Here is a 27,690-nt window from a genome sequence, read left to right as displayed (position 1 = left end):
CTGTTCCAGTTCCAAAAAAACGATTATGGATGTGAATCCAATACCCCCAAGCAATTTTGGCCATGTGCCCCAGAGCCAAAAGAGGAAATGGGGAGCTAATTTTCTGTGACTGGAACAGTGATTAACACCGTTTTGCCATGGTAACCATACTAAGCAGGCCTGGCAAGCTGCCGAACAAAAGCCCCACCAGAGCAAACTCTTTTAGCATGTAATAACAATCATTAACCATTCTAATGTTGCTGTGAGCTGCCCTGATCATGACTAAATTAAGTACATCTGGACCGCTTGGAACAAGTCTTGGTGGTTGCTGGGTAGTCAACACATGGTGCTGACAAAGGCCACTGTGCAGGTGGGCTCTGCATGTTGAGCAGCCATTTCCATAGAAACCACACCGGTACGGAAGATTAGGAAGATTTTATGAAATGTAGACAGAAAGCAACACGGCTTGCCCCCCCCCCCCAAAAGAAAACAAACAAACAAAACAAAAAATCCCTGCAGCCATGTTACCAAACAAGAGACAAAGGCATTCCTGTGTGACCGACTCAAAGTAATCCCCAACGTATCCCAACTGGTGCTGTCTGACAGGGGCCATGGCAACAACAATGCTGCCTTGTGACATGACTCAGGGATAAGGCAAATACCAGATTCAGAGTCAAGTGACAAAAATCATTAGCTCTCTGAAATGCCAGAGTGGTGCAGCCTAATTGTGAGCCAGTCAGACCAAAAATTCGGCTTCAGGCACAAACAGGCACAATCATTTTTTCATGGGCCAGCTGAGGACACCTGTGCCACATCCGGAGGCAGACGGGGCTGTGTTGGCAGTAGCATCTCAAGTCATCCGCAGTTAATCAGCTACTGTCTGCATCTCCAAATATTCAATGACGAGGTAGGATTTAAGTCCAGCGATGCTTTTATTTGATCCTTCGAGAGGAAAAGGCGAAACTGCAGTCTGCCGTTACTCTCGTCTGTCCCATGATGAACAGTACAGAGAAGAGCATCCACCCAAAGCCAGCCAGCCAGCATGAGGAGGAGGCGTAGGATGGTAGATGGTGAATTCAAGGCAATGCCTCACCGGTCAGCTGAATAACAAGACTTCCACTTGTTTCTGACTGGATGAGCAGCAAGCCAGCGTGTCTGCCTGCAGTGCTGGGCTTGAACTGGACGGGTAGCTTCAGATAGTGCTGTGATCTAATGGGTGGGAAGAATATCAACAGTTAGTAGATAGTTCAGAAATGAGAAAACAATATTTACATTTAAAATATTAGCGCCTGAATACATAACACGTGCACCAGCCACCACCAATATACATGCATGTTCACATAAAAATAAAATCAAGTACTTTGGATTGCACTGCATGAATGATGACATACTAGACTCTGGCAAAAATAATAATCTTAAAACACAGTATTCCAAAAAGGAAATATGTTCAACTCTAATCCCTGTGCACACGAAATGTTACAGCATAATGAACAGACAAATAAATGGGGCAGCACGGATACACCATGTTCCATTTGGATGCGGTGAACACGAGAATACGATATAAGAGCCACAACATGCCGGGGGTCACCACAAGGCCACCACGAATGCACACACGCCGCAGTGCTCACAACACACCTACTGTAGGGCGGGGTCAGGTTCAGGTTGTGGCGACACATGGCAACATTGGAGATGGAAATGTCATGACATACAATGGTGTGTCTGACAATGCTTTTGTGCTACTACTCTTTCAACAACAACAATACATAAAACACATATTGTGCCCGCTCTGAACACTGTGCCACATCGGCAGAGCACAGCACAGCTGGTACCTGTGGCCAGGCAACCCCTCCCAAAGGCCTTAGTTAGACAAAACCACCAGCACTCCTCGAGGCCCCAAGTGTGTACCGTTTACAGTAACGTCATCCTCTGGGTCCCAACGGCTTACAGGACCTCCCACAGTGAGCAGTCGCAATGGGAAAATGAAATTACACAGACTCCAAGTTACATCACAGAGCATGGTTTGAGTTGTATTTACCAGTACGGACTAAACATTAATACCTAGCTACTTAGTTTCACGTGATAAATCTATGTAGAACCAACTCTAAACAGACCACAAACTAAAGTCGAACACTAACAGAAGGAGGCACTAATTATAAATATATTTATATAAAGATATTATTATTATTATTATTAATTTAGCGTCTATCAAAAGTGCAGAGTGGAGGGTTTCTGTTAGGGATAATGACCATTGGACTCACCTCAGGGAATATTTGGAATGCTTGATGTGGAAGGGCTCCCTAGGGTTTACAAATTTCAGCTGCAAGTCAATTAGAGAAGCCACACATCAAATATCAAGTCCATGCAAAAGCGCAGTGTTAGGGGTTGTCATTACATTCATCATTCAGTACAAATACATCAAGTCAGTCATGCAATGTCTATTTGCAATATTGATTACCAGTATACGCCAAGTGAGCCAGTATCTATACTGGCAAAATCTCAGGTCTCGCAAAGTAACTTAGATGACCAGGTCTTCATCTTCAAGACTTGTTTCAAAAAGCATATTTTCATAGATTTCCTTGTTTTAACTCAGCTCATCTTTTCTGGAATAGTATGTAGTATGTATTTCAGTGAGTGAGGGGAAAAAAAAAAGTTTACTTCCCATGTCTTCATGAGAATAAAGGCACGCCTCACCTCATGCGTGTCAGACGAGTTGTTGCGGATGTTGACCTTCAGAGTGCTTGATTCAGCCACTCGTGTGGCTGGGAAGGTATACAGATCCTGTGGGGAATACACACCCCTCCGCACAGCCTCCTCCTGGCTGAGAATTACAAATTGTGTCAGTTTAAAAACAGGAAGCATAACCATCGTAACACAATCACCCTCTGAACATGAGACACCTACTCTAAAACATAACCTATCAAACTCAGTCATTACAGTGAATTCCTGAGTCTATTACATGTTCATTTAGAAAAATAGTGACATTGTTGAAAATGAATAACTTTGCTGTATCGAGTACTGGATGCTGGAGTTTTTTCCCCTCATGGAGACTAGAGCTAACCAATATGCAAAGAAAACCTATAACCATCACCTTCTTTATGCATTATCAGTGTCTCTAACAAATTGAGCTTTTTTTTCGTATCGTTGGGGCATTTTTATGCTCCACAGGAGGGACAACATGCAACGACATCCCCGGCTTGTGGTTCATGGTCTGTGCCTCAAATCCCTCGGCCAACCCGAACTAAGCTTTCAACCGGGTCTCACCTGGTTTTTCCGGCTGAGGCATCAGCCCTCTTCCTGGTCTTGACTGTGGCCTCCGTCTTCACCAGAGAGCAGTCCCCTTCCTGTGGTCCTTCTACTGGCCCAGACTTTACTCCCTTTAGACACACAGACAAAACTTTAGGATCTTGGCTAGTAAGCTCCTAAAATGCGAAAAAAAACAAAAACAAAAAAAACATGGCTGCCATCTCCACACTCCTTCACAACTGCTGGTTAGTAAAATACAATTGAGAAGAAATACCCTCTAACATCTTTCAAGTATTTGATGCACAACAGAACTGGTGTGAGCTAAATATGTGTGGTGTGTTTCACATTTAGACTGTCAGGCACATATCTAAGTCCAAGTTTTGCAGCCTGGAGTCGCAGATTAGCATTTAACACCACCGAAGGTTCTCACACTCCGCCTTAAAACACTGCATCTAAAATAAGGCAACAACAACAAAAGCGCCACCATCACAGCCACTTAACCTATTTATGTGGAGCCATCTATCCGACATCCCACTTGCTGTGCATGTGTACTCTTAAGTTAACTGGGTCTGTCATAACACTTCACATTAAAGCGGCACACACGCGAAGCCCGCAGGCCCATCTCAGCAGGGTGCCTCTCCTTACCATCCCACAACCCACTTTTCCCATTTGTTAATTCTGTCACTAACACTACAAAGCCATAGCCGAGGTACTACCATATGTGATAGTTTTTTTTTTTAAACTGATACTGCTTCAAAAAAAGCATTTTCCCCCAGTGAGCAGTGGTCATGTACTCGTGGTTTGTTTTGAGAGTGAAACAAATTAATTGGTGAATGAGTATCATTGTTTGTTTTACACGTGTAATGTCTGATAAAGATGGTAGATAAAAGTTCGTGTCTCGTGTCGTTTTGGACATTTTTCTGCTTTGTTGCTGGAAGGCAATACATTTTATTTTTTTTTTTAAACCCAGAGGAACGTTATTCATTAGAAGGTGTAGCTAAAGCATAGAGCAAATAAGAAAACAGTGACAATAATTTGACTATTTTAAAAGTATAAACAAAACTCGGACATTATGGTGAATCCTAAGATAAGTACTTGTACCAGTAATTACTTATGCACGTGAGCAAAGACACCAACAATATAAATAAATAATGAAAAATGTCTTTTCCAGTGTAACTCCTTTACGACCGAAGCACATGTGGTCTCGGTTTGGTGTTTGAATCCCAGGCCAAGTTAAATCCCACAAAACTAATAATTGAGTCCTCACGGTGCCACACAGTTGGAAGCGGATTCTGGTTTTCTGCTGGGGCTCAGACACAGGGTGGCACTCCAAGTCCCAGAACTGGGCATAGTCCCCTCTGTCCCTGGGCAGGAAAGTAATAGGAACCTGGGAGAGCAAGAAAGACCATTAGAGGAAATAATCTATTTATTTAACCGTGTAAATGCTTGTCATAGTCATACACTGTCTCCTGACTTAAAATAGTTTTACTGCTGCAAGGTCTTCAAGTGTAACATGCAGCACGCAAAAAAAAAAAATCAGGTTTTGAAATTGCACATATCCACCAAAGAGAGAGATTTTTGATTGCTGGTATGAACAGAACCCCTTTTGGCTTGAATTCTTCAAGGCATTGGTACAACAAGGTGCTGCAAAGTTTCTTTAGGCTTGCAGTGTACCGCTAACAAGACCGGACTGGACACCAGTGACCACTTCCTGTAGACCTTTCTCACAGTGGACATTTGGACTTGTCAGTTATAATAATGGCTGCATTCTATTTAGATGCACCACTTCCAGGGCCCTGATATTGTACATACCATCTTGCTGGCATGGGTAACTGTCAGACCTCAATGGAACTGAGCCATCATTAATGTTATTACTGTACCGGTGCTCAAAAAAAGCAATGTGATTCAGCCAGGTGCTACACTGTATACCCACACAACTAAATTAAAAATAGATATTCAAGGAAAATTATTCAACACTTAAGTGTCAGTACTCCTGAAATGATATACTGATGACATTTTCAACAAGAAGCAGAGACTATAAAAGTAAGCATTGGAATGAAATTATTTGCCAATGTTTAATTCGGCTTAAACGAAAACATTTAAAAATGAATCGATATGAGCATTACAAAACATTGTAACAGCAAAAGATTATTACAGTTATTTTTGCTTGACCAACCACCATAATTAATAAAAGAATATAGTGGTATGTCTTCACTGATGACTGTATTTATCTAGCCATTTGTTACCCTGTATTTGTAAAAAGCCCTATTTTTTAAAAACATAGAAAATGTTGTAAAGTCCACGTTTTTACATTATTATTCTTATCTGAATGCAGCGTTTGTGTTCATATGTGGACCGTGTAAGAAAACGATATTGATCTGGTAGTCTAAACTTAACCTAGTGCACAGCACTAATCAATAGATCATGGGTTACTGTTGGTCCTTCTCAGCTAGGAAAGGCCAGTATCACAAATTTGTTTTCTCAGCAACCCACTACATTTGCGGTAAATCTCGTCCCATCGCTTTGCAATGACTTTCTCTAAATATTACTGACAAGTCCAGTTGGATGCGAGTGCCTACCTGCATCTTCTCATGGTCTCCCAGAGTGCCTGAGACCCTGGAGCATCTGAAAGCAGTGTAAGTGGCCCGGTAAACATCTCCAGTGTTGTCAACCCCCTGAGGAGAGAGAAGGGACCACATCACACAGTGGCCAGTAACAAGACAAAACAACAAGATTAAATCAACATCACGAGTGTGAACCTAAATAAAATAAAGTCATTACCAAAGTGAGTCACAAGACAAAAGAAATTTAATTTCTTTTTTTTTTTTTTCTTTTTTTTTTACACAGCACAACAAACTAAATCAAAAAGAAATTGGAAATAAACTACAAAACAAATAACAGCACGTTCCCCAATGTGGGATAATAAAGAGAGAGAGACACACAGAAAAACAGTAAACAAGAATGAAAGAGTTGACAGAAGAAAGAGATAATGAAGAAAAAAAAACACCTTGACATATGGAGGAGCAAATGATGACAGGTACCACCTCACTTCCACTTCCCCATTCTGCACCTCCAGCTGGGCCTCTGAAGTACAGAAGTAACAGAGTTTGAATCTCCCACAGGAATACACACGCACAGTGCGCTGCCTACAGACTTAAAACCCCGACAGTCTGAAGATGGAAAATGTTTTTCACTAAAACTTTATTAAGCTTCTACGTCATCATTTTAAAGACTTCACCACAATGTACTGCTCTATTCTACAATCCAAATTTAGGTGAACAGAGCAACTTCTGTCCTCCGGTCAGTCATCTCCCTACCTGATGTTTCCCCTGAGGGAGTGGTGGGGAAGATGATGGTCTTGTTGCTGATCTCCGCCGGGGCTTGAGGTGGCTGTGGGGTCTGTGGGGGTAGCGAGGGCCTGATGGCGGGCCTGGCCACAGGCAGCACTGGGGTGGCAGCCTGAGGAGGCAGGGCTGACAAAGTTTTGTCTGCCGGGGCCGCGGACACATCCAGAGCTAGGTCCCGGCGAATCTGGACCTTAATAAACTGAACCGGTAACCACATAGCACACATTTAGCTCTCGACAGGTTCTCGCAACACAAGACAACATTCATGATTGACTGGTCCTGAGGGATGAAAAGCTGCAAGTGTTCCATACCTTCTGTTGACTGTCACACTGGACATAAATCTGTCCACTCCATGGCAGCAGGGCAGATTTAGTTGCTAGTGAAGGGTTGGGGCTAATCAAAATCTGCAGATGGCACCTTGTTTCACAATAATTGAGAAATAAGACACAAGTGGAAGAATTAAAAACCACATTTATACACAGTTACAGATTATGACTGGACCTTCTTCCTGTAATTGTTCATTTAATGAAGCTATGATGACAACAAGTGTCAACATTTAGAGTACGTGTAACACACTGGCCATGGTACAATCACCTACGCAGTGTGGTAAATGCAAATAAAACACGAAAGACAATCAGCAAACATCATCACCCAAAAACCTTGACCTTTACCTTAGCCAATATATCTCATTGAACAAACAAGAGTATTCTTACTGAGGCTCGATAACTCCATGCTGAGGGGTGATGGTAAGGCAGTGAGCGGGCCAGGACAAATCAAAGCTCAGCTCTCTGGATGTGTGGTTCCAGATCTGAACCTGACTGGTGGTGGCTGAGCCATCTAAACAACAACAAAAACAACATGTAAACTACTGGCTACTTATAATGTTGCCATTGCAGAGTCATTCAGCTGTGGTTTGGAGACGATTGCTTCACCAACCATACTCAAAAGCTGTAAAACTTCACATAATAATATGCTTTTGAAATCCAGATTCTACTCACTGATGGTGGGAGCTGAGAGGACAAGTTGTTCTGGATGGATGGTCCAGGACTCGGACTGCCTGTGTAATGGCTCTGAAGGCTGAAAAAGGAGGGGGGGGGGTGCTTTTTCAAATGCAGCGAAACATACGTTTTCATCTCACCCAATAGAAACGGCACCAAAATAATCAACACGCATCTCATCACTCAACACAAGAAACCGTTTAGGTCCATTAGAGAGGGCTTGTGGTACCTTTATGGAGGGTTCTGTCACTCTCAGTGCTGGACCCTGGGGACCTTTCACTGGCAGCACGTCCAGAGACACATTGCTATTTGGCAAAGCACTGGGAATTACACAACATTACACTGTACATTTAGTTGAGTTACTCAAAGCACTGTGGTTACCAAAGAGCTTCAAAGTACATTTCAATTTTATTTAAATAAGCTCAGGATTGTACATTTTTTTTTAAATGTACACACCCATATGACAGTATTGCTTTTACCAAATCACTGTGCAGTATTAAGTAAAATGTACACTAAAACCATGTATACCCCATATATTTTACTACTCAATTCATGTAGAACTGAAATGGCATTACAATACTGATAAATGCTGTCAAGCTATTCATTTTTGAATCCTTGTGTTTGTGTTGAATGTGAATCTGTCGTGTTGTCAATTCAGAGGCCCGGCGTTTAGATGAATCAGGTGCTAGTGCAGTATGTTCGAGATATTTCCGACAGTACCTATCTGTCTCTGAACTGTGTCTAGCAGAGGGCGGCGGCAGCAGCAGCTCGGTGTGGTCGCTCTCCTCACAGTTGGTGCTCTTCGTACTTCCCAGCAACGACACCACTATCTTACTCATGTTTCCATAGAAGATGTGAGCCTCATTGGGCCGTTGGGGCAGGTCGTAGGCTACAGAAAAGGTAAATAATTAGTCAGAGCCACCAAAACTTTACATTAAATTCAATCTGTTATTTCTACTATTTTCTCTGCAGCCAATCACAGTTCTACAAAAAGGTACAATGACCTACCTTATTGTACAGAACATCAGATGTAAAAGCTTTGATGAACTGACAGGATACAAATCCCTATTCATCAATTAATCCACAATAGAGTAGCAAAATGAAATCTGAAAACACTACAGATTGTTATCTTCCATATTATCTAGTGAAAGTTCAATTTGAAGTACATTTTCAGATTCAGCTTTTTTAAAAGAAGAGACCAAATAATAACAATAATGAATGAACAATGACATCTTACTCTCTGTCACATTTTCTTCACCCAGGAACTTCTCATTAAAGTCGATGCTTTTCAGCAGACTGTTGTCAGACAGAGCCTTCCGCGCAGCCTCTGGTTTGCTCTGAAGCAATCTGAAAGAAGAAAACACAAACACACTGTAGGGGGAACAGCTTTCTCACAAAAGCAGAGCCATCTGGAATTGGAGCTATAAACTCTGTTAGCGCTTTTAATGATTCAGAAACAATGTATGTTTGTTTGAAACTACAGTCCAGAATACAAATCATCTGTAGGCAGCAGCATCACACAAATATTGCTTTGTGCATCTTTTGGATCTCATTGTGGAAATAAAAAGAAAAAAAAAAAAGAGCTGGTCTGATAAATGTCAACAGTTTCAGTTCCTCTGTATCGTCCTTACTGTATGCATTTGTAAAATCAGTTTACACAGCAGTGAAGTTCATTTACATTTGCCATTACTGGACAGAACAGCACTTTCACGCTGATGCAAAGAGACACTGATACAATCACTTCCATCCAGAGATTCACATAATCATTTTAAAAACAGGAACATTTCACCATGCCAGAGCTTTGTATTAAACTCCAGAGGACAATTTAGATTGAATTATCAACTATCCACGACAAATTCCCATACCTGTTGACATTATATTACTTTAATAGCATAAAAACAAATAAACTAAACTATGTGTTGGAAGGTCTCACCTCTTATACTGCTGCCTGGAGACCTCATCTCCACAAAACAGACAGACAGTAGCCAACAGCGCTTTGGCCGACTGACATAGGGTCCGTTCTCTTTGGGTGGACTTCATTAGCACAGTGATCACCTAAAAACACACACAAACGTTGTTAGTAACAAGGTCATACGCCAGCATAAACAAGACAGGCAGTAATAATAACAGAAGTACCTACTATAGCTATAAGATTAAATCAAGGGCAGTCTTTATTTTCAATAAATATTACTGCAAATCTTTAATTCTAGTGTCTAGTGTGCAGCACTTGAAGAAATCTTTTTTCCTGAATTAGAGTGTGATTAATTTAAGTTTTATCCACTCTCCTACCTCTTGTGTCCTTTCCTTCAGGACAAACTGTGACGGGGCGAGGCTGATGACAGAGGGTTCCATAACTGATCGTGTCTGCACATCAGAGAAGGCCACGGCTTTGATGAAAGCTGCCCTGGAGCCAGTGTTTCTCACACACAGACACACTTTGCTGACGCGACCAACAGCGATGTCGGTCAGTGTCGCCACATAACCGTCCGCCTGTTTCCTCTGGTCCTCCAGGATGATGTTGCTGGTCCCACCGTAGCCCGACAGTGGAATCTGAAGATGGGAAATGTAGGAACTAAGTTTAACTATAGCCCAAATCTTTCTACGGAAAATAAGAAAACGTGGCAAAAAGACAGTGAAGAACTACAGAGAAAAAAAAGCCAGAGAGCAAGGCAGGACCAAAACAGTCACATCCTCACAGTGAATTTGACCCCTGGCTGTGAAGGCCGAACTCCAGACTGTTTGATCTCCAGCTTGGCCAACATGCAGGCCACCCTGGTGGGAGCAAAGAGCAGGTGGACGGTCACGTCCTCCCTGGGACGAATGGACAGCTCCCCGTGCCGGGTCAGACGCTCTTCAGGACTGAACATACTCTGGAGCTGAGGGAGAAACAAGTTTGTGTACGTCACACATGATTAGTGTAGACGTTCCTTTAGCGATTAGTCAAATGATCCATTTTAGTTTTATAGCATTTCTGCTTTATTAGATGAGAAATGTCACATATTTGAAACACCAATTTTACACATCGAACTCTGTTTACAGGTCTCGATTACTCTGCATTTGTGAAAAAAAGTTGTGTAACCTTTTGTGGCTGTACAGGGAGCTGTGCGAAGTCTCAGTTGGAGCTGAAGACTACACATTTGAAAATGGAAAAAAAAAATCTAAGGGTGTGGGCTCACCAGACCTCTGTAGCCTGCTCCTGATCTCTGCTCGAGGCTAGAGGCTGAAGGCTACATTAGCCGCAACTAGCTTAACATGACTGAATCTCCAACCGACACGGCCACCGGTCGAGGTGCATTTTGGGCAACATGGCGCAACTAAAACCACTTTAGGTCGCAAAGACTAGCAGTGGACCGCTGATTAACAAACACAAGACATTATGGAAATTAAAATAAAATCCGCAGGTGATTCCAGCAGGATGTCAAACCACAAAATCCAGATGTGATGATACTCTGAACAAGGAAGAATAGAGATGAGATGTTTTCAAATATGCAAATATTACAATCTACCTGAAAACAGTCCTGGTCTTGACCACGAATAAGCAACCGTAGCTGCTGCGTGGCGTTGGTCGAGTTGTTCCTTAGTACCAGCTTCTGTTGGCTGAAAAACAATGGCAGCTGTTGGTTATATGCTGACAGTTAGTGTACAGGAGTTCTGTCGAAAACTTAATGTCTTTGATAAACTTTGCTTTGGGATTGAGTCATTATCTAAATGTCCTAGTCTGTGCTGAATAGCTAAATCAAATCTGGATCCAGTCAAACCTTTACAGAACGTATCCATCCTATAAGGGATTTGGCTTTCTTACTGCTGCCTATACTTTACCTTCCTTCAATGGAATATAAATTAATTGTGCATTATGTTGGAAAAGCTTCTGAGGAATAAAACTCCCTGTAGACACCCTCTGTCCCTGCTCATGAATAACATTATACAAAATAAAATAAGGTGGAGCATTGGGCCTTTTTTTTTATTGATTACTTTCCAATGAATAATTGATACCTATAAAGTGTTTTTTTTCTGTAACCGAGTAATAGTGAAATTAATGAAAAACTGAAAAGTTGCTTACACAGCTCGTCCCAGAGTGACCCCTCCCCAGGCTACGAACTGTTTATTAGAGAGAATTGGTGGAACGTCATTGGCCACACCAGGACCACAGACGGCAGCAGAGGGAATGGCAGGTTTCCCAGAGTCCTGTGGGACAACTTCCCCTTTCAGGGTTACCTCATACTGAGGACCTGTTGGCAGCACCAAGATGGTGAGAAGGCTGCAACACAACAAGCACAACCAAGTTAATCTCAATGAGTGACATGTTTTTGGGATATACAAGGATATAACTGATGCTCAGGAAAAGTGTATCCAAATTACAATCTGACACAGAGGGTTACATCTCAGCAAGCAAACCACGTGCCATTATCTACAATCCATAATCAAAATGTATTACATTTGCATATGTACTGCAGTAACCTGGTTACTGTAATCCCCACACCAGTGCTGGCATATTTCATGTGCATTAGTGGTATGATTTGATACTTTGGTAGAATTTGGACTGATGTGGTGGTGACAAAGCAGCGTAAGTAGGGGTCTCAATTATACAAATAATCTACCGTTCAATTCTGTAAACATGTCACTTTCAGTTTTAGTTAGGTAAAAGGATGAAACATTACGAATTACTATCTTTCCTTCCATCTGTCTGCACTGTCACAACAATACTTCCCTGTCTCAAGTCTTTCCTGTTAGAAATGTGGCAAAATATGTTGGGTTCCTCCAGCAAAATTCAAGTGGTGTTAACTGTGTTTCTCTAATATCTGACTCCTATTACGGAATGGATGGAACAAACTGGTTTCGGTACCTATATGTTTGTATACCTTTCTCGATGTTTCCTGCTGCCCTGTGCTTTGAAGGACACCACGATGCCTTGCTCCTCTCCCACTCTTATGGACAGTTCATCAGGCGTCACAGAGAAACTGTCCTCAGCATCACTGGTCTATAAAAAAAAGGAAGAGAGAGACAATAGAAGTGAGAAGAAGAGGGCAAAAGTAGGGATGAAACAGCAGAGGAGCAGTGGGTTGAATGCTCAGGCAACAAGGAGGAGGAAGAGTACAGAAAATGGTGTAGGTGAGGAAAGAAAGGGACCGGGAGAGAAAATAGGAGAATTGGGGAAGGAACAAAATAATTGGGGAAGGAACAAAATAAAGAAAAGTTAGAAAGAGAGGGAACAAGAGGAGAAAGTGAAAGACAGCAGGAAGAAGGTGAAAATTCAGAAAAGAAAAAACAAAAAGGAGAAAAATATCAATGAATCCCCACTGTATGTGCGACAGTCTGAGCCCAAAATGTCAGAGGCTTACCAAAACCCCACATCTAATAAGAAAAGTAAAGGTCAGAATTACCTTGAGTTTCAGCTGCACGTCAATGTTTCCTGCGTTCTTTAATGGCAGCATCTGTTGACTAGATTTACCCAGTGGAGCAGACAGGCTGACAGTCTAGACAAAAGACGCACAAAAAGCAGTTGACTGCCAGCTCTACAAAAAGGCCAAGAAAAGTTGAACAAGGAAGGAAACATGATGATCAAAATAAACAATTGAATGCGCACGTTACATTTTGGAGCATCAGACAATAGAGCAAGAATGGGGAGTTCTGCATCCAATCAGGTTAACTTTCAAAAACAAACATCCACATTTCACAGTGACTGTTGAACAACTGCACAAATTAAGAATTCAGAATTAGCCTTTCGTACTTTCGTATGAGTCATTGCTTTACATTAGAAGATGCCCCCTTTCTATAGCGAAGACATCTCACCTTCAAGTTGAACTAACTAACTAGGATATTGTATTGTATTGTGTGCATCTGTTGGTCAAGAACGAGAGCATCGCAGAAGAAAAACTAACCTGCAAATCCCTTTTGATAGGTAAGAGTCTCCCTGCTCTTAAGCTAATCAATTACTTCAGATTTGTGTAAATTGTCCAATTTGTATGCGTGTGCTCTCTTGGACCAATTTTTGTTTTATCCACTCTTTTTACATTATCCATCCTCTATACCTTTTGCTGGTACAATGATTTTCAGTTACTATCGATGGGCCAATATAATACAAGCTGGTCTCTCTCATTGCTACGAAGACTTACTTGTCACAAGACATACATAATGTCTTTGCAATGTAGTAGTGTGCAGAGCCACACTATCAGTCTGGAAAAAGCAAAATGGCTGTCTGACTACCTGCAGGTCTTTAGGGGCATGGACCCTCGCAGTTCCAGACCTGGCCCTGAGGGGTATACTCCTGATCACATGACTCGGACCAGGACAGTCCACTTCAATGTCCACCCGAGCACAATACTCATCAGCTGGACTGAGGTCTCCTGATGTCAACAACAACCACAAAGAGTTAAGTGACATTAAAAAGTTAACATATCCTACTGCCTTTAGAATGATGTGGTTAAAATCCATAAAGGGCTGTTTAAGTATTCAATCCAGGTTGATTACCTGAGGGAACTGTGTACTTCTGAGGGGCCTTGAAGTGAACCCAGATCACGAAGCTCTGTGGATTCTGGAAAAAAACAAAAAAAAGTAAGTAAAAGTAGTATGGCCAGTTTCACTGCTCAAGAATCCGACTGGAGCTGCGTTACGCATAATATCTCAAACGTTCTGCCTCTCTTTCAGAAGTTAATCAAAAACACATTCATTTAGGTGAATATCACAATTACCTCAGCAAGCTTTACAGAAAATATGGAACAAAAACATGCTGCATGAAATAATTATATAAGTGGCCGAGATGCTGAATAAAGTTGTAAGGATTTTTACAATTCTAACCTCTCCGTAGCTGGCATGCATCACGTGATTCATCACCGAGGGAGAGGACGCTGGGGTCATGTGTGCGGCCTGCTGTGTTGCCTCAGATGCCATGGTAACTGGGTGCTTGGAAAAAGTGAAGCATCGCCATGCTGTAGCGTTCTGGAGAAATGAGATGTAAAATGTGAACCACACAGACACTATTTATTATGCTCACACAGTTTTTGCTGCTTTGCATAACAAAGCGAGGGGCAATTTAATCTTCCCCCTACAACATCCTCAAATTTAGTTAGACCAAAAACTAAATTTAAGAACAATTGCACCCAATGACTTTTAAATAACTTTGAATGTCTCTTGAAGATATTGTGTTTGTACCTATCTACTATCCATAACAAACACTAACAACACTCTTTAGCTTTTGCTCGGTCATTAGCTTAGATGAGGTTTAAACTTTAAGATGAGTTTAAGATGTATTGTATGCCAAAGGCCATATGGTGTCTTAAACCCTGCTGCTTAGCCCTCAGAAGATGCATTTAAATGTGCACCTGTGTTTTAGCCTGACACAGTTGTATCATGTAGAAACCACATAGCTGCCACTGGAGGTCACTGTATCACTGTTGGTGGATCAGCATACATGTTTGTAAGTTGACTCACTGCACTGATGACTAGACGGATGGGCACTGTAGCATGAGTCCTGTTGAGCAGTTTGAGTGGAAGGGATTTGGCACTGCCTCCTGGAAGGTCTCCAAAATCCAGACAGCCAGATTTGCTTACTTCAACCTGGGAATCAAAATTAATTTCAGATGCTGTTCTATGTACTATGCAACATATTGAATTTCATTTATGGAGTCATCTCAACACCCCATCTCTGTACATGAAGAATTTCACTTTTCCTTAATTCTCACGTGGCAGATTATTTTTGGTCAAGAGAGAGTGTGATCGGAAGGCCCCTCACCTCTAGCGCAGGACTCTCTGCTATGGCAACCAGCACCACCCTTTTAGCAAAGATGTTGGCCCTGGCAGCAACCTCTGTCTCAGCGGATGCAGGCCAGGAGCAAACACTGAGGACACACTGGTAGACACCAGCCTGTGGAGGGATGAACAACACCTTCTGCTCCTCTGTACTCTTAGGGCCAATGATCGTCTTGTTCTTCACTATAAGCCACTGGTACGGCAAGCTATCCACCTGTAGGGATAGGCATCAAAATACAAGAAAAAGTGATAATCAAATGAGTGTAGTCAGCTGGTTTAGCCAGACATTTCTCAAAGCTTTTAGGCAACTAATTACAAGCCGCCCTTTGTTTCACAATGTGACATTTTATGCTTTTTGGCCACAATTTTGAAGATATTTTTGGCATGATATGTGCTTTCACCTCACCTTCTCCCCATCAATGGCCAGGCTGGTGACAGTGATTGCCACTTGCTGCCATCTCTCAGAGGGGTTGAAGAGGCTGAGGGAGGTCTGTGAGGCGATGCCTACACAGCAGGCGTGAGGGAACCGCAGTTCCTCTGGAACCACCACTTGGCCTGAGGATGACAGTGGAATGGGGATAGCTGATACAGGGAAATGCTGCTCCCCCATGCAGAAGAAGAGGTAAGTAATGTACTTATTGTAAGTGGAGACAATGAGATGCAAAAACTTGAACACTATAATTGATTGCAACTATTAAAGATTCAGAGTTTAATTGCTTGTTGCAATTTTCTGCTATGCACAAGAAAATTGTTATCTCCCTGTATTTAACAGGCTGCTGCCCACAAATATGATTAGTTAAGTTATGAAGAATATAAACAAAACAACAACAGTCTAATAAGTATACACAGTATATTAAAACAGGTAACTTTCTTTTAAACACCAAGACCACTGCTACCTCTTAGTTCCTCAAGACCACCTGCCACCAGTGGCTCTGCACCATATTGACTGTAGGGTTTTCCCATCATCCCCATGTCCTGCTGGCTCTGATTGGGTCTAGGGAGATGATGGGATCCAGCAGCCCCAGAAATTCCCAGAGGTCCTGATGTGGGATGGACGTGTCTCACTGTGACATCACTGTTGGGTATGCCTAAAAAAGGGGTTTAACCATCATGTTGCATCATTACTTCTTTGACAGAACATTGAAATACCCAGATATTAGATCAGATATATTGTTAGACATAGCTCAGTGCCTTTATTTATGAAAGTAGAGAGAAAAGACATGCCTGTAGAGGTCACACTGAAGAGACCATTTCCTGTTGCTCCCACATGATAAGCACCAGGATGTAGTGGAGCTTCAGGTCCCAAATACTGCTGAGCCAGCTGGGAGTTGAAGAGAGAGCGTCCAGTAAGGAGGGAATGCATATCTCCTTGGTGGGGAAGGTCAATCAAGCCAGCACATTGGGGCTTAAAGCTGGGGATGGGTACATAGTGAAGTCCCTCTGCTGAGTAGGACGGAGGCATGCCAAGGCCACCAGCATACACCGATGATGACACTGAACTAGAAGCTCCCCATTGCTGGGAGCTCTGAGGAGGTGCAGTGCTGTTAGTTTGCTGAATGTTCAGATTACTGCAATAGCCTGAGTCCACTTTAGTGAGCTGTCTGACATTGGACTCAGAGGGGTGCTTGTGGTTCCTGCAACCTGCTGAAAGATCACTAGTTCGGTCCCCAGGGCAGTGGTAGTTACATTCACTCTGGCTACGAGTACAGCTCAGAGCAGAAGCACCACATGAGGGCTCTGGGCTTTTACACTGCTGTGCTGGTAGTGGGTCCAGACTTTTAGAATGTTGTGGTTGCACCTGATCCAGGCTTTTGGGCAAACCAAGAATATCAAGGTTAGACTGTGCATCTGGTTCCACAGGTGGAGTTGGACTGAATCGGATGATGGTGGTGCTTAGTGCCATGGTACAGTTATTCTGTGGGAGGCAAAACAACCCGAGACAATAAATGCCACACTCATTACAAATACATAACTACAACCACTTCAGCGACGACACAACTGACACAAAAACGATTAATTGATCTGTTTAGGTCAGAGAAAGCATGCACTCCTCAAAATAAAATGTTTAACATTCCATGTTTCAAGGGATAATTTCTATTAAACTACTACTACCACCAAACTGCAGCATTAGAAGTTTACCTTGTCGTAGAGCACATTTCAACAATGTCACCGTGATAGTGACCACTGCTGTGGCAGCAAAGATTAGGTATACCGGACTTTATTACCGTACCTTTTGCCTCTCGGGTGTAGGTATGACAGTGCCATCATTCACTGAGATGTATGTGAGCCTGCTGAGACTAGGGCTGGAGCAGATAGACTGAGGAGAGAGGTCAAGACCTGGACGTTTGTCTGCCAGACCTCCACTGGACGACACAGGTGACACCATACTGGGAAGACAAAACAACATCGGAACAAAGTAAAAACTGAACGATGACTCAAAATGTCCCGTCGTGTCAGTCGGTTCATTTCTTGTCAAGATATTATTTTATCAATTTGGGTTGAACTTCATTTGAAGCCACAAAAAGATAGAAAAGTCAATATTCTTGATTCATAGAGACCATGTGTGATACAATACCTGTCAGCACTGGGAATGGAGGTCTGACTTGGAGAAGAATGAGTAAGCGGAGAGGTGGATGGTCTGAAGTTATACTGCGTCTCCTCGACACAGGGCTCCGAAAAACCCTTCGGCAGTTCTGAGAAACAAGGTTATTGTTAATATGATGTCATCTCAATATTGTCGCAGGGGCAATACCGTCTAATCATGTACAATACGGTGGTTACTGATCTCTAAAGTTGTTTGAAAAAGAGTGACCACTGTTGCATGTTTGCTGTTCTAATCAGAGGCCAGGTTTCTGCTTGTTACTCACCAGATGCAGGGTCTAGTGGAGTGTTTTGCCAAGAGAAGCCAACATGCTTCTCCACAGAGCTACGAGGTAGTGGAGCAGCCATGATATTCCTGGGTGAGGGTTTCTTCTCTGGAAAATTACTGGGTCTGTCCTGCTGCAGCTGGCCTGCACTCCTTGCCCTCTGAGGCGGAGGAGAGGACTCTTTAAAGCAAGGCAGGCCTGACTGCCCTTTCCTCCAGCCAGGTGAGGCAGCAGAGCTTTTATCACTCTTTTGTGATGTTTCTAAGGAAGACATAATATTGCTGGATGCTTGTGGGTTCAGTTCTCCTGGCTTGACTCCATTTTCTGTGAAGGTCCTGCCTGAGGAACCACAAGTCTTGGTGGCAGACAAAGCAGAGTTATCACATGCTGCCGTTTTTTCTGCAGGAGGCTTGAGAGTTGAAGACTGCCCTGAGCCCATAGACCTTCTGGCAGAGCTGAAAGATGTACGTGGACGAGGAATAGAGCTTCTTCTTGAGTCACCTGTATGACCTGGAGATAATGCATGTGAAAGGGACCCCGCAGATGAGTTCGTGTTTAATGCGATCTCTCCTATTCTGTCTTTCTCCTCAGTTGTTGTGCTTGTGGGCTTCTGTTGTGTCGTACTGTCCACTTGTTGAGCTGAGCTCCCCTGTTCCTCAGGATATCCTGCCTGAGCAATCCTTTGAGAGCTGCTGAGGTGGTCAGCCCAGCTGGTCAGGTCAAAGGTGGTGTGTGCCACAGAGGCATCACTGCTGCCTGACACATCAGTCTTTTTCAGGTATTTCTCCATATCGAAGGCACTCAGCTCCCCAACGCAGGTGCTTCTCTGCAGTATGTCCAACACGGCGCTCTGATCTGGCTCAGGGAGTATCTATGAAGAGGGCAAAACATTGCTTTTTATTTTCAATGTTGATTTTAAGATGAACATTTAAAAAGGGGAAGTTCACACTTTCAAGTTTTTCTTGTTGCTGTATCACAAATACAGTACTTTAAACTGAGTCACCACAAATAGTAAATTCTCTTTGAAAAGTTCTACAGAAGGATTGCATATATCGAATTATTAGTGTGTTTTTCAGTTTCTTCTACTGAGATCTTTTTAATAAAAACCTGGAAAAGGATCGATGTATTTCATAATATGGAATGTTGGGATTGGAGCCCTTGTCCTGGGTTAAGCTATTTGATTACAGTTTAAATTCTAACCCCAGAAAATAAAATGTGGGATTGAGAGCACTTATTGAAACACAATAAGTGCAGTGCATGGTAAAGGCCAACTACAAATACATACTATTATATACAAGAGTAATAACTGGGGGGGGGGAAAGCCTTACGTGTTCAGCTGAGTGATGTTCTTCTGTGCAGTTGACAGCAGGTTGATTCCTCGCCCTACTCCTCTTGGACAGCTCCATGATCATGGCAGCCAGCTGCGATGGGTCAGTGCTGATGGATGCATCAGCAATGGCTGAAGCAATTGTGCTGATACTCAGTATCAGACGGCTGCTGTTATTGTCGGGGGATACGCAGCTTTGGTTACCCAAGCTTAAATCAGAGCCAGAGCCCTCACTGTGGTCAGGCAGTGCAGCTCCAACAGTATGGTCCTTAAGAGGAGTAGTGATTTTAAGTTAGAAAGCCATACATAAGTAATACTACATCAAGATATTCAGCATATCAAAAAGATCCCTGTACCTCCTGTTGACATGGCCCCGGATCAGTATCACCTTTCGGTGACATCCTTTCACCTGGTGCCTCAAGGGTTTTGTCCAGGTCCTCTGTAAGGAGATGATCATGAGTAACAGTCAGATAAGCACAGTGTAAATCATCTTAAAATAAGCAAAACACAGATCAGGTACTGCTGTATGAGCCTAGAAAATTATTCTTTAGCCTTAGCAATACTGTAAACACACCTGGGTTGAGTGTCTGGTCTGCCTCGCTGAGTTCCATAGTGTCGTTATGAGGAGAGGTGTCTCGAGCGGAAAACTCTGAGGGGTGAATTAGGGCAAATGGTTCCCTCTTCTCTGGAGAAGTAATGATGTAGCCAAAGGATGGCTAGGAGGAACAAGGAACAAGCTTTTAATACCTATTACAGTTCCCTCTCAGAAGGACTTTAAAAGCTAAAAGGCAAAAAGCACAAGTGAATGCAACCTCAACTTTACACCATTAGATTAGACAAACTTGACTAAAACATTAGCTGCAGCACAATTTTCTTCAGCTCCGTCATAATTATTTCTGGTGTCTCTTGTGCCAAAAAAAAAAAAAAAAAAAAGAAGACTGGCAGCTAGCAATGAGACGCCAGCTGCATATCAATGTTGATGCACAGCTCTTCTATGGTTTTATTTATGAATGAACTCTTAAAAGTATCCATATGAACACCCCAAGAGATTAAGAGAAAGTACATGTTTAATTTCTCTAACAACCTACGAAGGCAGTGTTACTGACCCGTTTAAACCCATCCACATCTTCAGTGCTGCCCAGACAGCCCAGGGCTTCAGAGCGTTGTTCAAAAAACTGCCCGAGAGACAGTCGCAGGTAGCTTTGGTCCCCGCGCTTAAACTCAGAGGAGACCTGGGATGCCCTCATCAGGACGTGGCTGTTGGAGGGGGCCTTCCAAGATGAGTCACTCTGAAAGGTGCTGTTGCTGCTGGCTGGTTCAATCTTCTCCTCCTGTGTGAACAGCAATACTCACAGTAAACCACAAGGCCATGCTTTACAAAAACAAAAACAAACAAACAAAAAAAACAGTGTAGCTGAGAGTTTTAGGTGTTTGTCAGCATTTGTTTATGTTCATTGGATTATGACAAAACAATATAAATTGTGGATTTGGGTTATTTTTAGTTTGTGGTGTTTTAGATGTATGTTCTTTGGGTATTCTGCAATGTCTTCCGATGGGACTCAGCCCGCCAGAACTGAAAGCTAGAATCAGTTTTCTGAATAGAAAGAAATACAAAACAAAGGCATGAAGGAAAAAAGGAGGGGTGTTGTGTACCTGCATAAATTGGTGCTCCTTCTCAAACTCCTCTTGATCCTTAACTATCTTATCCATTGCATCACCTACAAAAGGAGGAAAATTGTCCATTTATTCACGATATTTTTTTATATAACAAAAACACTGCAGTAGAACAATCTCATAGTATGACAATAGAGCTGTGGTACATACTGGCAGGGACAAAGTCCTCAGTCTGAAACTGGCCAGTCTTCCCATCAACCTCTTTCTCAAAGGAGGAGTAATATGCCAGGTCCGTCACCCACTGCCCTTCTTCATTCTGGTACACCACACTATGAGTGGCATGGGCACCTGAAGAGACAAGCAATGTTGTTAACATATTACATCAATATGTGTCAAGTTTGAGTACCTACTATCAACTCAGTAAATGTCTGATCAGTTAAAATCAGACATAAAACTAACCTTGTTGAAACTCCAACTCCAGGTTGTCTGGGCAATTGTTCCAGCCATCATCAGAATCGTCTTGTTCCTGGTGGACGCTCTGGGAAAAATACTTGGGTTCCAGGGAGGTGGAAAGTGGATTGCTGTCATCCTCACTGGCACTGCCTGAAGCCTCTGCACCCGTCACATCACCACAAGGCCCACCCCTTAAGCCCAAGGAAGGCCTGGCACCATCAGGCTCATCTACTCCTTCATCCTCCTCCTCCTCATTATCATCATCATCATCATCACATTCTGGGAGCAGAACCTGTGGGCGAGTTGGTTGACAAAAAGGTATTTGGCAGCATAACAATGAAATCATTTTGGATATTTGTGTCCTAGTTCTGGATTTTATTTTAAAATGTGTTATGTACAATAGGACCCGTCCATGTTCCATCAACTCAGCAAGGAGTTCACAGTGGACCTGCCACACTACCACACAACAAGCAATCTTGATGAGGTCTAAGAAATACTTCATGCTGTCAGAGTTTCCATCTTCAAGATTGCCTTCTCCATGCACTTAAATGCTCAGATCGCCATGAGGGTTTCTATATTTTTGCATAGCTTGCATATAAATAATGCAGACATTTAAGAACACATGGCCAACATATTTTGATATAATAGATCCGTAGGTCTTTAGTAAATCCCTGAATTTCCCTGTTACGTATTGTACCTGGGAGAGGTGGAAGCTCCCCTGGGTGCCTTGAAGGTGGGAGACAGTTAGGTTTGCGGAGTCCTGAGGTCTCCTGAGTGCAGCTCCACTCCTTAGGTAGACTGAGTCCAATAGTCGGTCAACACTGGACCCAGACTCTGTGCTCTCCATGGCATCCTGGCATTCAAATCAGAACCACACTGACCAACAGAACCTTAAAAACTCATCATATTTTTTAGTCTTTGCATTTTTACTTTTCTTTTACTTTATTACGGTGTTGCATAAACAACATGTGAAGCACCGCACAATGAAAACAGTCAACTGTTAATGTTTCACTCACCTCATGTAAGTGACAAAAGCATGGACGGTTTTTATTACAACATAATTAAAAACATTGAGCCGAATGGTCCTCAGTATGAAACAGGCAAACTATGACGGACACGCATTGTTGTTATTTCAACAAATGTCAATGTTTTTTAGAAGTGATACTTCACCCAAATTTTGAATAACAAACACCTAGCTGACTCATTGGCTGGACTGTGGACAGTCTACCATTTTGCTCCTTTTTCCTTAAAATATAAGCCAACTATAAACTGTTTATCACCAACTTTTGCAACAGTGGCTCTTCTTCATACTAAACAGATTTTATAGGGAGTTATCATTGAAGTTCTCCACTGGAATGTAAGTTCATTTGAAGTAATCAAAAAAACTATAGAAACACTATATCATGAAATAAATATATGCACAGTATAGCCTGATTAAAATGCCAACCAGTAGGCTGTTACAGTTATATTAGAGTTGTCATGCATCTGTACAAACCAGTGCCTCCTGCCGGTCCAGGACCATGCTCCAGTTGACGGGTGAAAGCCTCTGAGTTCCCCCTGACAGCCCCAAAGAGGAGCTGGCCTCCCCTGTTCCTACAGGACCCACACGGTCACCCATCTGCAAAACATCATGTAAATGAAGCAGCAGATCTAAAAAAACTATTTAGGCGTAAAAGTGAAAAACTAGAGAATATAACAGTGTGTCAATAAGCACACATTATGAGGGCAAACAAAAAGTATCTAAGGCGTAAGTCTTGAACATGCACAAAATTGTGTATGAAATCACAACAGCAAGAATAAATAACTTTGTGGCAGAAAAAGCACAACTGTGTCTGATGACATTAACGACACCTCTGTTCCTAGGTGCTCCAATGAGCCACGTTGCTGCTCCATGAAATGCAGCCATTATTAATGCTATTAGTTACACCTGTGTTTGTCAAGGTCATAGTGCCTCGAAATGAGCCTCCTTTTTACCTCAGTATGTCTGGAAAGGCCGTTCCTTCCATGTCCCAGCAGATTATTCAGATCACCCTCCTCATCCTCACCAACAGCACTGCTACCCACAATCCCCAGCCCACGCAGGACATCATAGGTGGACTGGATGTTCGTTGTTGGGAGAGGGATGGTCGAAACTCCACCGTCATTTCCGCTTTCCTCGCTCCCACTGCTACCATCCCCACCTCCTCCGTCCCCTGGAGTTGCACAATGACACAAGAATCAGGTGGTCACCTAAAGGTTCGAGGAGACTGACTGGCAGAAAAATCTGTCTTGAGTAAGTTAATGCTCCCTCAAACCTCCCAAGAAACAGCTCCTTGTTGAAATGCCTATCAAGCCTCAACATGCATTCACTTTGAAATATCAAGCAAGAAAACCAGCCAGAGAACCAAAAAACAAAATAAATAAGGCAGTGAAGGACATCATCATCATCATTTAAGCTGCATATTTCACCTGTGACCGGAGGGTTGATGACTTGTCCCTCAGCAGATCGTCTGTGTTCAATGCCAGACAGAGATGTGCCGCCACGGCCACTGGAAGCCTCATCATCAGAACTGCCACCCTCCAAACCCGGCCTGAAACTGGGACGATTACTCTCTCCAACCTGTAGCAACATGTAGATATACACATTACAATACATTTTAGCTACTCGATATTGGATTTATTAGGCCGATCCTGATAACTATATTTGAGAGTCTCATAATAATATTGTTTTTTTGTTTCCGACCAGTTGTCTGGAGGTGCTGGGCAGCAGCCGTGTCCTGGTAGCATTGCTGTTCCCTTTGGCAGACTCAAGCTCATCCTCAGTGTCTTCATCACTGGCAGGACAGGAGTCCATACCTGTAGCAGCCAGACGCACATGAGGCATCTGAAAGTCCTCCTGAAGAAGAAGAAAAAAAAAAAAAAAGTACACAAGATACAGTAAGACACAAAAAACAAAAAGTTCCAAAATGGAGCATAAATTCTAGAGGATCATATGAGCTGGAAGCAGCACATGGGCACAAAACAATAAGTGTGCTCACCTGATCGTAGTCATCAAGGAACTGGTGTCTATACTGTTCTGGTTCTGTAGAACTTGGGTTTGATATGTCATCAGCAGGACCCTGCAGTCCCTATGAACAATTACATATATTAATTGGGATACAGACAAACCCATGACGTGAATGAGAGTTTAATGAAAAATTACTTTTAATTAAACTGTTTCCTAATGGCTCACTAATGCTGGTAAAGTGTAAGAGCACAAGTCGGTGGAGAAGAGTCTTACTGTTGCAGGAATCTCCTGGCCCTCCACTCTGCCTCTCCGCATGGCAGGAGGCACCAGTTTATTGAAATACAGCTCCAGCTCGTCATCAGGCAGGTTGTTCGAATCAATGTCATCATCTGGGAATCAAACACATATTCACAACATGACTCGAGCTTTGACATGTCTATGCAATCTATTTTTATTGTCTACAATTATCATCAAGAATGTGTGAAGTGTGCAAAGTGTAATATGCAGGATAACAAAAAACAGAAGATGAATGCAAGTCATACCTGTGATATCGCTGTTCATGCTGTCCACAGACATGAGCTTCTCATTTGCCAGGAAGCTTGAGTTACTGCCACTGAAATGGTCACTGTCCACTCCCTCACTCTGCACGTTGTCCTCCTCTGATGTAGCTGGTAAGGGCTGAGCCTGCATGGACTGCCCAGGAAAAGGGAAAATAATGACAGGTACTTGATCACAGTTTTGTTGGAGATAATGACTTTTTTTTTTGCATTAAATCATTGTTTAGGCCTTTTTGGATCTATAAATTACGACAAGAAAGAAACTACAACAGCCAACTGGTCAACTTGCACAAAAGAGCCACCAAAATTGGTACCTTTGTATCTGTACTATCTTTATGTCCAAACTGGGCAAATGTCAGAAGCCCTGTCGACAGATCTGTCAGAGAAGAAAAAGTCCATTAGTATCATCCAAAGAAAAAGACAATGATTTATTTTCGATATATAAGAAAGCACAAATATATATATATATATATATATATATAAAGCTAGACAGGAGTAAGAGCTTTTACCTGTTCCAAGTTCTGTGGGCCAGCCATGGACTGAGCCCATCTGTGTGGGAGGAGGCCCCAGCATGGAGCCTTGGTTATGAGATGCACTCTCATCCATATTAATCTTCACCAACATGTCTGAAAGACGGTGGGCTGCAATGAAGTCATCCGCATTGTCCCTGTAATGCACAAGGGGATGTAAATAATTAGGACCACATAAAAATGAGATGGAAAAAGAAGGTGGAAAAATAAATATAATATAATATAATTAGATATTATGAATGTCCACAAAAAAAGGGGAATGCCTTCATAGAAATACATACAACATAAACTCAATTACAGTTTAAGTACTAGTTACATAATTGAACTTATATGGGTTGACTCACAAAAAGATAAATGTACATATTATATTTTTTACCACGGCTTACGCTTTTTATGTGACAATCCTCTGCACTGCTTTAAATAATGCAAACAGAAGTAAACCAGACCATTAGATACAGCTTTATTTTTTTTTATACAGACTTCACAGACAACATTGCAAAACATAAATCAGTAGTATGTATATACTCACAAGTCATCTTTGAAGCTCAGGGCAAACTTGGGTTGTTCTCCAACAGATGACTGTGAGTTGGCCTGCTGCAGTTCTCTGCCCTCCAGATATGATGCCTCGACAGGATCTCCTCTGTAAAGCAAGAGTAAATAGCGCTGCTTTCACAATACAGCTGATTGTTAACATACTAAACAGCTCTGGGAAATGTCAGAAACCGAAAAGGGCTGCAGCAACTTCTTATTAACAAACACGTGCAGTTCTATATTTGGCAGGAATGTCTCAATGTTTTGTTATAAAGTATTACGATCTATTTCTTGAATATGAATACTTCCTATTTCCAGTACGAACCTCCCAAAACACAAATCAATGACATCAGAATCCACTCTCACACTAGTCAAATGACCTGTGTGATGTTTCAGAGAAAAACGCATAGGAGTGTTTCTACAACAAGTCACATCTGCCCGAAGCAGCAGCATGCTCCCACCTGTTGTCAGACCCGGTTCTAATTTTAGCCACTGTGGAGGCAGCCACTGGAAGTCCTGGACCTGAACCCAATGTCACATTCCCCAGTGTGGCACGGCCACTGGTGCTGTCCAGAGACTTGCAGAGGAAACTGGGGAAGGCTTCATCTTCCAACTTGTAAAAACTGTCTGCCATGTTTTCGAATGGCGCAGGGTGACAGCCGAATGTGGCTAGACTTCAGTTCAGGTGAAGACCATTTGTGTTGTCTAGGAAAAATAAATAGGATCAATATAAAAGGCAGGTTAGTGTTCATTTGGGAAATCATAACACGTCCAATAACTTACGCAAACTTTACAGTGCACTGGCACGGATGGGACCATCTGAATTGTGTGTGTTGCAACTGCGAAAACCAGGGAAGAAATGAAATACGAAAAAATACTTTTTTAAATATTTGCATGTATGTTGTTTCGCGGCTACATATGTTGGCCTATCTGTAAAACAAATTGACAAACTAACGTTAGCTAATTACGCTAGGTTAGCTAACTTTTAATGCTAGCTACTTGCTAAAAACAAGTGGGTTTTGTCAAACTCGCCAGCACGCTCCAAATTTGAGTAAACTACTCCACTGTCTTCGTTTATGAAGTTAGAGGGTCGTGTTGCAAGAAGACAAGTTACAGACAGCATAGATAAGTTAACCAGTTAGTTAAATATGCTTGATACCCTAACCAATTATTTCACGACTGGTCCATTTCACCAAGATAATTAACGCTAAATCATAACGTAAACGTTAGTTGGAGTTCGACTCACATTCAATACTCCAGAAGCGGCCCGAGAGACCACGGTTCCTCTCCAAGTCGAGTTCCGTCTTTATAAAGTGGTGCAGACACGTTGCAAGTTGTAGTTAAGTTCCAAAAGTAACTTCCCGAACACTTAGGTTTCTCATTATTGCTTAAAATCGGGCATATCCAACAAACAGTACAACAGTTCGGCGGACCAAGCAGCGCCCAGAAACCACAGGAAGCCCGCGTGAGCGTCATGTCATGTGGGCGGCACTTACCCAATTTAAGCCCCTT

The 27,690-nt window shown here is 42.4% G+C and overlaps 1 protein-coding gene across 1 annotated transcript; it reads right to left on the bottom strand.

Annotated features, from left to right (window-relative positions):
• Nucleotides 1-472: 472 nt before the first annotated feature.
• Nucleotides 473-26,812, bottom strand: cep192 (centrosomal protein 192). The gene is made up of 51 exons (XM_070911916.1): nucleotides 26,640-26,812; nucleotides 26,177-26,287; nucleotides 25,627-25,784; nucleotides 25,432-25,493; nucleotides 25,103-25,244; nucleotides 24,834-24,949; nucleotides 24,592-24,681; nucleotides 24,297-24,449; nucleotides 24,023-24,173; nucleotides 23,549-23,766; nucleotides 23,070-23,192; nucleotides 22,272-22,427; nucleotides 21,581-21,866; nucleotides 21,332-21,469; nucleotides 21,161-21,225; nucleotides 20,614-20,838; nucleotides 20,082-20,223; nucleotides 19,864-19,946; nucleotides 19,509-19,775; nucleotides 18,181-19,051; nucleotides 17,889-18,006; nucleotides 17,544-17,700; nucleotides 16,538-17,228; nucleotides 16,210-16,401; nucleotides 15,720-15,868; nucleotides 15,297-15,527; nucleotides 14,996-15,121; nucleotides 14,363-14,503; nucleotides 14,036-14,099; nucleotides 13,772-13,911; nucleotides 12,949-13,041; nucleotides 12,427-12,545; nucleotides 11,628-11,825; nucleotides 11,074-11,164; nucleotides 10,264-10,443; nucleotides 9,857-10,117; nucleotides 9,501-9,622; nucleotides 8,805-8,914; nucleotides 8,288-8,456; nucleotides 7,797-7,887; nucleotides 7,568-7,646; nucleotides 7,283-7,406; nucleotides 6,881-6,986; nucleotides 6,540-6,768; nucleotides 6,230-6,306; nucleotides 5,802-5,897; nucleotides 4,490-4,609; nucleotides 3,241-3,353; nucleotides 2,671-2,797; nucleotides 2,238-2,296; nucleotides 473-1,188 (listed from the first exon to the last, which is right to left on the bottom strand). The coding sequence occupies exons 1-51, from the start codon at nucleotides 26,810-26,812 to the stop codon at nucleotides 1,056-1,058; spliced, it is 8,436 nt and encodes a 2,811-aa protein (XP_070768017.1). The 3' UTR covers nucleotides 473-1,055.
• Nucleotides 26,813-27,690: the final 878 nt, after the last annotated feature.

The sequence above is a fragment of the Enoplosus armatus genome, chromosome 9 (genome assembly GCF_043641665.1).
Source record: "Enoplosus armatus isolate fEnoArm2 chromosome 9, fEnoArm2.hap1, whole genome shotgun sequence".
NCBI lineage: Eukaryota > Metazoa > Chordata > Actinopteri > Centrarchiformes > Enoplosidae > Enoplosus > Enoplosus armatus.
This window is presented reverse-complemented; position numbering and strand designations above follow the sequence as displayed.